This window comes from Eleutherodactylus coqui, chromosome 2 (assembly GCF_035609145.1).
Source record: "Eleutherodactylus coqui strain aEleCoq1 chromosome 2, aEleCoq1.hap1, whole genome shotgun sequence".
NCBI lineage: Eukaryota > Metazoa > Chordata > Amphibia > Anura > Eleutherodactylidae > Eleutherodactylus > Eleutherodactylus coqui.
Genome location: NC_089838.1, coordinates 5802007 through 5818112, shown reverse-complemented (window position 1 = coordinate 5818112; position 16106 = coordinate 5802007). Strand labels below are relative to the sequence as shown.

Genomic DNA, 16106 nt, shown 5'->3' with positions numbered 1-16106 from the left:
CCAGAGAGTAGAAATTTAGCTACGGGTGTGCCGCGGATCCGAACAGCTTCCATAGGCTTCAATGGAAGCCTGCGGGAGCCGTCCGTGTGGAAAACCCGCAGAAAACGGAGCATGCTGCGGGTGATTTCCCGCACATGCGATCCACATGGCCGTGAAAAATGACATCTGCAGGTATTTACTTACCTGCGGGTGTTCAATGCATCCCTATGGGGCGCGGATCACGCTGCGGGACACCCGCGCGGATTTTGCAAATACAATTATCCAGTGGACATGAGGTCTTAGTTTGGAGTGTCTGTTCTTGGGTTTGCATACATTTATGGGGTCCCGTCTGGGTTCTATCCGATAGGGGGTCTGGTTTGGGCTAAGGGTCTGAGGTCTGCATATATTTAGGGCCTCTCGTCTGGGGTCTGCATGTGTTTAGGGCGGCAGGGTTGTTACCCCATTCTCACCGAGGGCCGCATCAGTATTAGGGCTCATTCACATAGGTGGGAGCGTATTTGCAGCCACGTTTTGCATTGCATATCTGCGCATGCAAAAACGTATGCGCAAAATCAGACTGGTCTTGTGCGTGTATAGGCAGTAGATATGCGGGTTTTACGTGTATTTCCTCAGGGCAGACCCACACAGGCGTGTTTGCGCAGAGAATAGAACTCGTTGTTTGCAATGGATTCATTCTCACTCTATTTCGGCGCGCTTTTGTGCCCCAAAGGCCGATACCCGCGCGATGGCATCGGGGACTAATTATGCTGCACAGCCTTTTACATCATGTGATCGGTCCCCAGTAGTGAAAAAAATACCGTGAAATGTGCGGATACACACACGATAGCGCAACCTCCACTGCGCAAAAGGGCTGTTCACAGGGGCTCGCTGACACAGGAGTGCGGGCGCCCCGTAATATGTACGCAGCTTCAGCACCAAGGATTTGCATTGGGATATTCAGGCATGAAATTTTTACACTTGTGGAAAAAAAAAAACACAACAAGTCCGTTTGGGTCCGTTTTATGGTCCGAGATTACCCATTACATTCCGCCCGTGGGAATGAGCCCTAAGTGTAACTCCTCCGTAACACGGCTGTGGCGCTCTCTGCACGATGATGGGGCTTCTCCCCTTCCACCCCTTGAGCCTCCCACCTTGGCGGTGGGCTAGGGCGCCTGGTAGGGGGTCAGAGCTGTGCCCCCGCCTGTCAGTTGTTGAGCAGAGCGGTGTGGAGGTGAGCCACAGCTCAGAATCCAAGATGGCCCCCGCTCCCTGTGTTGGCGCCGCCCTGTCTGCGAAGGCGCTGGCTGCGTCCTTTGGGAAAGTGAAGGGCCGATCCTTTTGTGTTCGGACCGCATCGAGGGTCACATGACATGAAGCGATGGATGGGCTTCGGCTCACGGGCCTTGAATGTGACCCGTGTGGTCAGGGGGTTTGGTCTGAGGGCTGCATTAGGCAAGGCGTGGTGGTCTGGACCCTACGTTTGTTCGGGGGCTGTGCTTGTTTAATGGACCTGGTCTGGGGGGTTGTATTAGTTTAGGGGGTCTAGTATGGGGGTTGTATACATTTAGGGGTCTGTTCTGGGATCTGTAATAGTCAAGGATTTCTGGTGTTTGCATTTGTTTATGGGGTCTGTGTTTCTTTAGGGGGTCTCTATTAGTTTAGAGGATGGGCTTTGCGGTTCGTATACATTTATGGGGTCTGTTCTAGGGACTATATTAGTTTATGGGTCTTGTCTAGGGTCTGTATATTTTGGGGGTCTTTTCTGCCTTCTGTATTAGTTAAGGGGTCTGTATTTATTCTGGGGTCTGGTTTGGGGTGTGTACTTATTTAGGGGGTGTGGTCTGGTTTGGGGTGTGTACTTATTTAGGGGGTGTGGTCTGATTTGGGGGGTGTACTTATTTAGGGGGTGTGGTCTGGTTTGGGGTGTGTACGTATTTAGGGGGTGTGGTCTGATTTGGGGTGTGTACTTATTTAGGGGGTGTGGTCTGGTTTGGGGTGTGTACTTATTTAGGGAGTGTGGTCTGGTTTGAGGTGTGTACTTATTTAGGGGGTGTGGTCTGATTTGGGGTGTGTACTTATTTAGGGGGTGTGGTCTGATTTGGGGTGTGTACTTATTTAGGGGGTGTGGTCTGATTTGGGGTTCCTTTGCTTTTCAGAATCTCCCTGTTGTCATTTCTCAAAATTATTAAATTTGCGAAAAGTGCGGCCAGTCATAAAAAGATAAGCAGCAGTATAGGGCAGGGGCGTAGCTATAAGGGATGCGGGGGACGTGGTTGCACCCGGGCCCAGGAGCCTTAGGGGGCCCATAAGGCCTCTCTTCTCCATATAGGGAGCCCAGTACTATGAATAAACCATAATAGTTGGGGGCCCTGTTACAGGTTTTGCATTGGGGCCCGGGAGCTTCAGGTTAAGCCTCTGGTATAGGGGTCCGTAGACGTCTGCACTCCGGGGCCGTCTGTGTTTAGACTATTTTGTAGCTATTTTCGGATTTGCATTGCATTGATCTTTGCTGAGGCGGTCAGTGCTGTCATGACATAAGACGTCCTGCGGGGGGACACAGCACTACATGTCCTGCTACAGGATGGATCTGCCCGTGATACATTGTATCCTAGGAAGCCCCAATAGATGGTCACTCGCCAGAACAGCCGCAACGCACAAGCAGAGAGACATGAGCCCATCTAACGGCACGGGATGCCCGGGTCCTGGCACATATATGTGTTATAGACTAGTGTGAGATGTCGTACGAAGCGCAGCCATAGACATTGATATAGACGTCCTGATGTCTGCGCCAGAGGTTTATATATATCAGTTAGTTGCATGATGCCAAGATGTTCTGCAGCGCTGTTCACAGTATATAATCATTCAGATCAGTCCTTGGCCCCAAGAGCTTACAATCTAATTTCCATGTCTCATACAGTCACCCATGGACCGTGTGGTATATGTACACACTTCTGTCACTGACTAAATGACCCCCATATAACATGCCATAGCACAGAGAGGCAGATATGACAGGTAGCATTTAAGATGTAGCAGGGTGGAGTTTGTCAGATGTCCCAACTCAAAAGTTTGTTAGATGTGTAGTAGCAGGCCGAGTTTGTCAGTTATAGTAAAACTGAGTTTTGGAGGAAGTAGCTGAGCCGAGTGTGTGACATGCAGCTGAGCCGAGTGTGTGACATGCAGCTGAGCCGAGTGTGTGACATGTAGTTGAGCCGAGTGTGTGACATGTAGCTGAGCCGAGAGTCCGACATGTAGCTGAGCCGAGTGTGCGACATGTAGCTGAGCCAAGTGTGTCACATGTAGCTGAGCCAAGTGTGTGACATGTAGCTGAACTGACTGTGTCACATGTAGCTGAGCTGAGTGTGTGACATGTAGCTGATCGAGTGTGTGACATGTAGCTGATCGAGTGTGTGACATGTAGCTGAGCCGAGTGTGTGACATGCAGCTGAGCCAAGTAGCCAAGTGTGCGACATGTAGCTGAGCTGAGCCCGGTGTGTGACATGTAGCTGAGCCGAGTGTGTGACATGTAGCTGAGCCGAGTGTGTGACATGTAGCTGAGCCGAGTGTGTGACATGTAACTGAGCCGAGTGTGTCACATGTAGCTGAGCCAAGTGTGTCACATGTAGCTGAGCCAAGTGTGTGACATGTAGCTGAGCCAAGTGTGTGACATGTAGCTGAGCCAAGTGTGTCACATGTAGCTGAGCCAAGTGTGTCACATGTAGCTGAACTGAGTGTGTGACATGTAGCTGAGCCGAGTGTGTGACATGTAGCTGATCGAGTGTGTGACATGTACTTGAGCCGAGTGTGTGACATGTAGCTGAGCCAAGTGTGTCACATGTAGCTGAACTGATTGTGTCACATGTAGGTGAGCTGAGTGTGTGAATGTAGCTGAGCTGAGCCGAGTGTGTGACATGTAACTGAGCCGAGTGTGTGACATGTAACTGAGCCGAGTGTGCGACATGTAGCTGAGCCGAGTGTGTGACATGTAGCTGAGCCGAGTGTGTGACATGTAGCTGAGCCGAGTGTGTGACATGTAGCTGAGCCGAGTGTGTGACATGTAGCTGATCGAGTGTGTGACATGTACTTGAGCCGAGTGTGTGACATGTAGCTGAGCCAAGTGTGTCACATGTAGCTGAACTGATTGTGTCACATGTAGGTGAGCTGAGTGTGTGAATGTAGCTGAGCTGAGCCGAGTGTGTGACATGTAACTGAGCCGAGTGTGTGACATGTAACTGAGCCGAGTGTGCGACATGTAGCTGAGCCGAGTGTGTGACATGTAGCTGAGCCGAGTGTGTGACATGTAGCTGAGCCGAGTGTGTGACATGTAGCTGAGCCGAGTGTGCGACATGTAGCTGAGCCGAGTGTGCGACATGTAGCTGAGCCGAGTGTGTGACATGTAGCTGAGCCGAGTGTGTGACATGTAACTGAGCCGAGTGTGTGACATGTAGCTGAGCCGAGTGTGTGACATGTAACTGAGCCGAGTGTGTGACATGTAGCTGAGCCGAGTGTGTGACATGTAACTGAGCCGAGTGTGGGACATGTAACTGAGCCGAGTGTGCGACATGTAACTGAGCCGAGTGTGCGACATGTAGCTGAGCCGAGTGTGCGACATGTAACTGAGCCGAGTGTGCGACATGTAGCTGAGCCGAGTGTGCGACATGTAGCTGAGCCGAGTGTGCGACATGTAGCTGAGCCGAGTGTGCGACATGTAGCTGAGCCGAGTGTGTGACATGTAACTGAGCCGAGTGTGTGACATGTAGCTGAGCCGAGTGTGTGACATGTAGCTGAGCCGAGTGTGCGACATGGAGCTGAGCCGAGTGTGCGACATGTAGCTGAGCCGAGTGTGTGACATGTAACTGAGCCGAGTGTGTGACATGTAACTGAGCCGAGTGTGTGACATGTAGCTGAGCCGAGTGTGTGACATGTAGCTGAGCCGAGTGTGTGACATGTAGCTGAGTCGAGTGTGCGACATGTAGCTGAGCCGAGTGTGTGACATGTAGCTGAGCCGAGTGTGTGACATGTAGCTGAGCCGAGTGTGCGACATGTAGCTGAGCCGAGTGTGTCACATGTAGTTAAGCTGTTTTATCAAATGTAGGAAAGCTGAATTTGCCAGAGGTAGTAGACCCAAGTTTGTCAGATGTGCCGTAGACACGTTTAGAACTGAGTCTGTTAGATGTAGTAAAGCAAGGTTACCAGAAGTAGCAAAGCTGAGTTTGTTGGATGTTGCAGAGTTGATTTTGTCAGATGCTTAGAGCTGAGTTTGTCAGATGAAGAAAAGTTGAATTTGTCAGCTGCAGCATAGGCAAGTTTGTAAGTTGTAGAAAATCTGAGTCAGATGTAGCAGTGCCAAGCCTGTCAGATGTGGTAAAGCCAAATTAATCAGTTGTAGCAGAGCTGAGTTTGTCAGTTGTAGCAGACCCAAGTATGTGAGACGTCTAGAGCCATCGGATATAGTATAACCCAACTTGTGAGATGAAGTCAGACCGAGTTTGTCAGTTGCAATAGAGTCATGTTTGTCATATGTAGTAGACCCAAATGTATCAGATGTGTATATCCATGTTTGTCAGATGTAGCAGTGCCAGGTTTGTCAAATGCAGTAAAGCTGAGTTTGTCGGATGTAGTATAACCATGTTTGTCAGTTGTAGCAGAGCAAGTTTGTCAGTTTTGGCAAAACTGAATTTCTCAGATGTAGTAAAGCCGTGTCTGTCAGTTCTATTAGAGTCATGTTTGTCATATATAGTAGACCAGATTTGGTAACCATATAACCACCTATATCAGATGTAGCAGAGCCAACTTTGTCAAATATAGTAAAGAATATGTCATATATAGCAGACCCCAAGTTTCTCAAATGTCTAGAGCTGAGCTTGTCAGATGTAGCAGAGCTGAGCTTGTCGGATGTAGCAGAGCTGAGCTTGTCGGATGTAGCAGAGCTGAGCTTGTTGGATGTAGCAGAGCTGCGCTTGTTGGATGTAGCAGAGCTGAGTCTGCTGTATGTAACAGGGCAAAGTGTGCCACAGCTTCACTGCAGGTAATTCTCATATCTCAAGGAGTGCATCAGTGATAAAGTGTCCTCCCTCCTCACCCAAGACAAAACAAACTCAGCTCTGCTACATCTCTAGATTTATATTTTTAGATTATTTTTATTTTCGTCTCGCCGATCTGCGGCAGATTTCAACCCCTTAAAGTGACGCAAAAGTAAAAGCGGCGCCTCCAGCGATGTCGTCTAACGTGACGGCGTATTGTGACAGGGATAAAAAAAATAAAAAAAACAACACAATGTAAGGTGTGTTTGTAGAGTGTAAACCGAGAATGGCGAAGACGAGGAGGTGAAAGAGACAAATGTGGGAGAGGAAGAGAGAGAGCAAGAGACAGGCAGAGACAGAGGCGAGAGAGAAGAGTGACAGGCAATGTCTCACCCCGAGATCCTCCCTCCTACCTGCTCTCTACCTGGAGTAGTCAGAACAAGTAGGGACACATTGGCCTCCACGCTGGATGGGATGATTGCACAGAGTCTCTCTGCCTCCTTTGGGGTTAAGAGATAATCCCTCTCCATTCCTCTCTTCCTACATCAACCCCTTCTCCTCCATGGACCCGGGCAGAGCGGGCGGCTTCCACCCTGCACTGTTTTTACAGGCGAACCCGCTGCTCTTTGGTTAGAGTGAAACATGCAATTGCTGGGATATACGCTGAGATCGCCACTCATTTTTTCATAACTTTATATGGCTCAGCCTTTTGTCTAGACCATGCACAGACACTCCCGGAGGTGGATTTTCTATGTCTTTCTCTGTTTCGGGATCATCTATATGAAATTAGGGTGAGTACCTGCGCAGAATACCGCTTTTCCCTATATATCGCCAACCTATTCCGCAGCGCTGTACACAGAAAGTTTGTTCGCCTCCTATCCAGTATAGGAGTGGGATCAGCTTGTTACGGATGTAGCAGAGCAGAATTTGTCATTGAACTGTTTGGTTGCTATGTAAAAGACTCAGCTCTGCTACATCAGGACACATCTTGGTGTTCTGTTATTTACTCCCCGCTATCAGATCTGAAGCCAACATCTTATATATATATATATCAGTAGGTTTTTGGTTAACTGTTGTATTACGTCACCGACTTCTGATTTTTGGTACATGTGACAAATTCATCTTTGATACACGTGACTAGCTCAGCTCTGCTACATCCGACAAACTCAGCATTGTGATATGTAACAAACCAAGCACTCATTTCTGATATATTGGATTTGCTCCACTGTGTTATGTGACAGACTCAGCTCTGCTACATCTGACACTCCTATATGTTACGTATGACTAGCTCAGCTGTGCTACACAGTATGTGACAAAGTCGGCTATGATACTCTTGACCACCTCAGCTCTACTACACCTGACGAAGTCAGTCTGGTGACATGTGACAAACTGAGCACTTCTATATTTCCCCGAACCCATCTCTGCATTTGCTCAACTCTGCTGTATTTAATGAGCACAGCTATTATGCACTGTAACAATCTCAGCTCTGCTACATCTGAGACTCATGTCTGTTACATATGACTAGCTCAGCTCTGCCATAGGTGACAAACTCAACTTTTAACATCTGACACTCATATATGATACATAGGTTTAGCTCAGCTCTGCTATATGTGCCAAATTTAGTTCCGCTACATCTGGCAAAACTGCAAAACTCAGCACTGCTACATCTGACAAACCCATCTCTGTTTCATGTGACATCCTCAGCTTTGCTACATCTGACTCTCATGACTGGCTCAGCTCTGCTGTATATGACAAACTCAGAGATTATACATTTAACAAACCCAACTCTGCTACATTTGACACTCATATATGCTACATCTCACTAGCTCAGCTCTGCTGCATGTTATGTGACAAACTCAGCTCTGCTACATTTGACACTAGTATATGTTATAAATGTCTAGCTCACCTTTGCTATATGTGACAAATTCAGTTCCGCTAAACTTGACAAACCCATCTCTGTTTTATGTCACATCACCAGTTTTGCTACATCTGACACTCATCTCTGTTAAGCGTGACTTGTTCAGCCCTGCTATGGTTGACAAACTCAGTCCTACTAAATCTGACAAACTGAGCACTGCTACACCTGACAAACCATCTCTGTTTTATGGGACATTTGACAAACTCAGCTCTACTACATAATAGCAATCTTTATTTGTATACGGCCAATATACTCCGCCGCTCCATTGGACAATCTTCGCTCTTCTCTCTTCCACCACATTGGTCTCTGTCCCACACCGCAGCCAATTGACTGATTAGTATGCTTTTCCATAAGTCTTGACACCCTGTGGATATTTTTGGGATGGCCTCCCTGGCTCTCCAGCTTGCTGCTCCCCCTATATATGAAGGCTCCTGGGCATCCCCACCTCCCGTCGTTGCATCTGCCGGGATCTACTGTAGGTGACAATGTACTTTGCTGGCTTCCATTCTCCCTGCAGCTGCCTGAATTGGAGGTTGTGCCCGTTAGCAGGAGGTGCTGACAGCAGGTTAACATTTGGCCGTTGGGATATAACTGGCCTGAAGCGAAGCTCCAGTGTTGTGTTATATTAAACAGGTGCATACATAGCAATCCCCTCAATCAGGTTATTCTGCATCCTGTGAGCCTCCATCAGGAAGGTCTCCTCTAGAAGGGAGACCACCAGCACAGCCCTGGAAGATACCATCTAAAGCTTCCATTATGAAGCAATTGCATAACTAGCAATTCCTCATACCTGCTTAACTAACAACCCCGCCCATATCATATTCTATGCAAAGTGATAATGACTTGATAGTAACTGCTGCAAATTCAGTTTCCTGATGCTTGGCTTAACAGCTAGTCAGCACATAGTAGCATCAGATCATTGACAGGCTGCCAGAACTGTGACAGGATGATTCGGTGAACCCTCTTTTCCACAACCCCCCTAGATTCAATTAAAGACCACCTTACTCTCTTACATATCTTAAAAGAAACAGATATAAACAGAAAAAGTATATGTTTCATCTGGTGACTCACTTTACTTTTCTTATCCATTTGGCCCAGATCATCCTGACGATTTCTCCTAAAGACTGCACAGCTTACCGCTGAAACATCTTTGGCCAGGAGTGTAGCTATAGTGGGTGCAGAAGTACCGTAGCAGTTGCACCCAGGCCCTGGAGCTTGATGTGGTCCAAATGCCCCTCTGCCACAAAAGAAGACGCCAGGATTATAAATAATACAGGGGAGGTGGGGGGCTCTGTTGCAGATTTTGCACTGGCCACCAGGTCAGACCCCAAAATTAAAGGGGTTGTGCCAAGATTACAAGTTATCTCCCATCCATTGGATAAGCTGCTGGTCAGTTGGGGCCTCACCGTTGAGACCTCCACCAATCTGTAGAATGGGACTCCAATGTCCCATTCTGCCTGTCACTGTGGGGGCTGCTTCTTCCCCGTGTAGTGACGTCAGTATGAATGAAGAGCTAGATGACCATGCGCAGCTAGAGCTCCATTTATTTCAATGGGGCTCCCAGGGACTCACGTAACAATTAGCACTTCCATCATTTTTAAAAGCGCTCGTTGTATGGAAAAAAATGTTACCAGTAAAATTGCCCCTCCCCCCACCACCACCTATGGCGCCCTAGGCTGTCGCCTACCCCTCATCCCAGCCCGGCAGGCTGCCATAAATTACTACTCTACTCTGTTAAAGGGGTTCTACCAGAATTACCATTTATTCCCTATCCATAGGATAAGGAATAACTTGCTGATGAGCGGGCACCTTACTGCTGAGACCCCTGACCATGCTGAGAACAGTGGTCCTGAATGACTGGAGTGAGTGTCAGGCAAGCGCGCTGCCACTCTATTCACTTTCAATGTGACTGCCGGAGATAGCTGAGCAGCAAGCACTCGGCTATTTCTGTCAGCCCCATTAAAATGAATGCAGTGGTCAGCCGGCACTCCATTCGCTCTGATGCACTGTGGGTAGAAGAAACATCCCCGCAGCAACGAGAAGAGGGTGACACAGGATCCCCGTTCTCAGGATCAGGGGGGGTCTCAGGCATGACAACTCCACTGATCAGCAAGTTATTCCCTATTCTTCAAATAATTCTGCTACCTGCAGCCACCACTAGAGGGAGCTCAATGTATATTGATTTATAATGCAGTTCAATGTACAAACAGTATGTGGTAAACTCCTGAGCTCCCCCTAGTGGTGGCTGCAGGCAGACAGAATGTAATCACTGCAGATTTGGAGCTCTGTATCAGAAAAATGGCGTACAAACCCCTATAAAGATACAGGTGAACATCCCTTTAAGTCTTCCACGCCTCTGGAGGCAACCCGCCCGCACTATTCTGTGGAAGTCCCAATGCTGGGCAGCGTCACACCTGATCACAATGGTTCTGTGCGTTCTTCAGTATGTATTTCTCTCTCCCCTTTGCCAAGTTTCCTTCCGTGGTGCCCTTATTAATATGCTCGCCGTGGAAGGCTGAGTTGATTTTCCACATTCCTGAGCTGTCGCTGAGTCTTTACCTGTTTTGTTACAAACACTACAAGAAAAAAAACTGAAGAACGAGAGAAATCTGCCTTGTGGCGATTCTTATGATTAAAACTGAAGCCGAGCTGTCGCGGTGCATCTATGTCAGGTGGTCATTGGAGATGTAGACAGCAGATAGACAGGTAATGATAGTCTGCAGAGCTTCTCACCTGGACACTCTTTACTGCCACCTATTGGAGGACAGGCGCACTGATGTTTCCAGTTCCTTCTGCCTCCTGATAGGAAGATTATGACTAGAAAGTGTTAATGCCACAGGGATCTCTGAGGTATTAGGATAAGGATATTAGGGAGAATAGATGACATCATAGGTGTTACGATGACCAAATAGAGATAGATAACAGATGTGTAGATAAACATGCAAGGATAGATAAATAGATAGATATGAGATAGATAGATAGATATGAGATAGATAGATAGATAGATAGATAGATAGATAGATAGATAGATAGATAGATATGAGATAGATAGATAAATAGATAGATATGAGATAGATAGATAGATAGATAGATAGATAGATAGGAGATAGATAGATAAATAGATAGATAGGAGATAGATAGATAGATAGATAGATAGATAGATAGATAGATAGATAGAAAGATAGATATGAGATAGATAGATAGATAGATAGATAGATAGATAGGAGATAGATAGATAGAAGATAGATAGATAGATATTAGATAAATATTAGATATGAGATAGATAGATGGATATGAGATAGATAGATATTAGATTAATAGATAGATATGAGATAGATATTAGATATGAGATAGATATGAGATAGATATTAGATATGAGATAGATAGATATGAGATGGATAGATAGGAGATAGATATTAGATAGATAGATAGATAGATAGATAGATAGATATGAGATAGATAGATATGAGATAGATAGATATTAGATAGGAGATAGATAGATAGATATGAGATAGATATGAGATAGATAGATAGATAGATAGATAGATAGGAGATAGATAGATAGATAGATAGATATGAGATAGATAGATAGATAGATAGATAGACATGAGATGGATAGATAGATAGATAGATAGATAGATAGATAGATAGATAGATAGATAGATAGACATGAGATGGATAGATAGATAGATATGAGATGGATAGATAGATAGATATGAGATAGATAGATAGGAGATAGATATGAGATAGATAGATAGATAGATAGATATGAGATGGATAGATAGGAGATAGATAGGAGATAGATAGATAAATAGATAGATATGAGATAGATAGATAGATAGATAGATATGAGATGGATAGATAGGAGATAGATAGGAGATAGATAGATAAATAGATAGATATGAGATAGATAGATAGATAGATAGATAGATAGATAGATATGACATAAATAGATAGACAAATAGATGGATGATAGATATAAGATATATAGATAGATATGAGATAGATAGATATGAGATAGATATGAGATAGATAGATAGATAGATAGATAGATAGATAGATAGATAGATAGATAGATATGAGATAGATAGATAAATAGGAGATATATAGATATATCTATATATCTATCTATTTATCAATCTTATATTTATCTATTTAGGTCATATCTATCTATCCAAATAGATAGATATAAGATAGATAGATAAATAGATAGATATGAGATATATATATCGCTGCGGAATAAGTTGGCGCTATACAAATAAAGATTATTATTATTATATTATTATTATATGAGATAGACCTTTTTTCCTCTTTTGCAAGATAAAGTGCTTTTGTTACAATATGGCATCCCAGAATCTAGTAAGCCTAATAATGCAGCACACGCACACAGCTGTAGTATAATGTGCAACGTGAGAAAAGGAGAAGGTAGGGCTAAACGAACAAATAATGACTTATATTCAGTTCAATCACAGCAGCAGATCTTGTGATCTCCACCCATAAAAGTACATTTTATATTTATATAATCTAGAATATTTAATAGCCCGGCTCTCTGTCTCCTTCCTCACGGATTAAAGGAATATCTGTGTATCTATCCAGCTATTCGAGGCTGTTGTATATCCAATAATGTATTAGAGGCTGCTATATACATTTATTATAAGCTACAGTATATACAATAATGTATTAGAGGCTCCTGTATTCAATATATTAGAGGCTGTTGGGTATTCAATAATATGTTAGAAGCTGCTGCATGTAGGATAAAATATTAAAGGCTGCTGCATACAGAATAATGTATTAGAGGCTGCTATATATATAGAATATTGTATATTAGAGGCTGCTGCATACAGAATAATGTATGAGAGACTGCTATATATATAGAATATTGTATATTAGAGGCTGCTGCATACAGAATAATGTATGAGAGGCTGCTATATATATAGAATATTGTATATTAGAGGCTGCTGCATACAGAATAATGTATTAGAGGCTGCTATATATATAGAATATTGTATATTAGAGGCTGCTGTATACAGAATAATGTATGAGAGACTGCTATATATATAGAATATTGTATATTAGAGGCTGCTGTATACAGTATAATGTTTTAGAGACAGTATATAGAGTAATGTTTTACAGGCTCCTGTATACAATAAAATGCATTAGAGGCTGCTGCATATATATTAATGTCTATGAAAGGCTGCAGTATACAGAGTGATGTATTAGAGGCGGCTTTATATACAATAATGTGTATTAGATGCTGCTGTATATACAGTAACGTTTTAGAGACAGTTGTATACAGAATTATATATTGCAGGCTGCTGTATACAGCATGATGTATTATAGGCAATTGGGTATACCATAATGTACTAGATGCTGCTATGTACAGCATATACAATAATGTATTAGAGGCTGCTGTATACATGATGATGTATTAGAGGCTGCTGTGTATAGAAAAATATTTTAGTGTGTTGTATATACAATAATGTGTATTAGAGGCTGCGGTATACAGGATAATCTATTAAAGGCTAATGTGTATTCAATAATGTATTGGAGATTGATGTATGTAGAATAATATATTACAGGCTGCTGTATACATGATGATGTATTAGAGGCTATAGTATATACAATAATGTATTGGAGGCTGCTGTATACAGAATAATGTAGTAGAGGCTGCTATATATGCAATAAGTGTTTTAGTAGCTGTTGTATATACAATAATATATTAGAAGCTGCTGTCTATTGGACAATGTATATTGGAGGCTGCTATATGCAATATACTGTATTAGAGGCTACAATATATAGATAGAAGCTGCTGTATGAATAATAATCTATTAGAGGCTGCATATAGAATAATGTATTAGAGTCTGCTGTATACAATGTAATGTATTAGAGGCTGCTACATACAGAATAATGTATTTAAGGCTTCAGTATATACAATAATGTACTAGAGGCTGCTGTATACAGAATCATATATTAGAGGCTGTTGTATACCGTATGATGTATTAGAGGCTGCTATATATACAAAAATATATGAGAGACTGCTGTGTACAGTATTATATCTGCTATGATGTATTACCGGTAGATGCTGCTGTATGTAGAAGAATGTTAATTAGAGGCAGTTGTATATAGAATAATGGATTAGAACATGCTATATATACAATAATCTATTAGAGGCTGCTGTACATGGAATAATGTGTTAGAGGCTGCTGTATATACAATAATATATTAGAGGCTGCTGTATATACAATAATGTATTAGAGGCTGCAGTATATACAATATGGTGTATTAGAGGCTGCTGTATATAGAATAATGTATTAGAGGCTGCAGTATATACAATATGGTGTATTAGAGGCTGCTGTATATAGAATAATATATTAGAGGCTGCAGTATATACAATATTGTGTTAGAGGCTGCAGTATATACAATAATATATTAGAGGCTGCAGTACATACAATAATATATTAGAGGCTGCTGTATATACAATAATGTATTAGAGGCTGCAGTATATACAATATGGTGTATTAGAGGCTGCTGTATATAGAATAATGTATTAGAGGCTGCAGTATATACAATAACATATTAGAGGCTGCAGTATATACAATAATATATTAGAGGCTGCTGTATATAGAATAATGTATTAGAGGCTGTTGCATATTAAAGACTGTGCCCCGTGTTGTCAGTACTTGGGCCCTGTATGGAATTGCTATATGTGGCCATTGTACTTTTTAGCGCTCCTTTCTATATACAGTAGTTACGTCATCCTTACTGATTTGAGGTCCTCACTATATTGCTGTATATAATGTATTACAGACCCCCCAGAATATCCACCAGATCGCCTTCTCTTTCTTCTGTACTTTATATAATGATGGCTGTAGTCTGATTGGTTGCCAGGGACAGCACCCCCAATATTCGTTTGCAACTCCGTCAATGAATGTAACAGCCTGTAGTTGTAGCTGCAGTACTACTATTGGCCTTTAGGTGGCGCTGATGTTTATACTACTCCCTTCTGCTGTGTGATTATAACTAATAATGTAAATATGCAGAAAAACCAATCCTTCCAGATAATGGAGAGAATACCGGAACATACGGAACATTCTCATATCCCAGGAGCACCAAAGTAACAAACAGCTCCAGTGTCCAAGGATCACAGAGGTGCAGATAGCAGCTGCGATAAATAATCCAGCTCCCTTATATCAGTGCTCAGTCAGCCTAATTATCTATCTCATATCTATCTATCTTCTATCTATCTATCTATCTATCTATCTATCTATCTATCTATCTATCTATCTATCTATCTATCTCCTATCTATCTATCTATCTATCTATCTATCTCCTATCTCCTATCTATCTACCTATCTCATATCTATCTATCTCCATATCTATCTATCTATCTACTATCTATCTATCTATCTCCTATCTATCTCCTATCTATCTATCTATCTATCTATCTATCTATCTATCTATCTATCTATCTATCTATCTCATATCTATCTATCTATCTCCTATCTATCTCATATCTATCTATCCATCTCATATCTATCTACCTATCTCATATCTATCTATCTCCATATCTATCTATCTCATATCTATCTATCTATCTATCTCCTATCTATCTATCTATCTCATATCTATCTACCTATCTCATATCTATCTATCTCCATATCTATCTATCTCATATCTATCTATCTCATATCTATCTATCTATCTCATATCTATCTATCCATCAAATATCTATCTATCTATCTATCTCATATCTATCTATCTATCTCCATATCTATCTATCTCATATCTATCTATCTATCTCATATCTAGCTATCTATCTCCTATCTATCTCCTATCTATCTATCTATCTCCTATCTATCTATCTCCTATCTATCTGTCTCCTATCTATCTCCTATCTATCTATCTCCTATCTATCTATCTATCTATCTCATATCTATCTATCTATTATCTATCTATCTATTATCTATCTATTGATCTATCTATCTATCCCATATCTATCTATCTCCTATCTATCTCATAACTATCTATCTATCTACCTCCTATCTATCTCATATCTATCTATCTATCTATCTATCTATCTATCTCATATCTATCTACCTATCTCATATCTATCTATCTCCTATCTATCTATCTATCTCCTATCTATCTATCTATCTATCTATCTATCTATCTATCTATCTATCATCTAT

The 16106-nt window shown here is 42.6% G+C and overlaps 1 protein-coding gene across 1 annotated transcript in view; it reads left to right on the top strand.

The window, feature by feature from the left end:
* The first annotated feature begins 6347 nt into the window (after positions 1-6347).
* WNT7B (Wnt family member 7B) overlaps positions 6348-16106 on the top strand; it is a 128649-nt gene continuing 118890 nt past the window's right edge. The window contains exon 1 of the mRNA XM_066590213.1: positions 6348-6790. Coding sequence (XP_066446310.1) covers positions 6720-6790 — 71 coding nt within the window. The 5' untranslated portion in view covers positions 6348-6719. The remainder of the gene's footprint in view (positions 6791-16106) is intronic.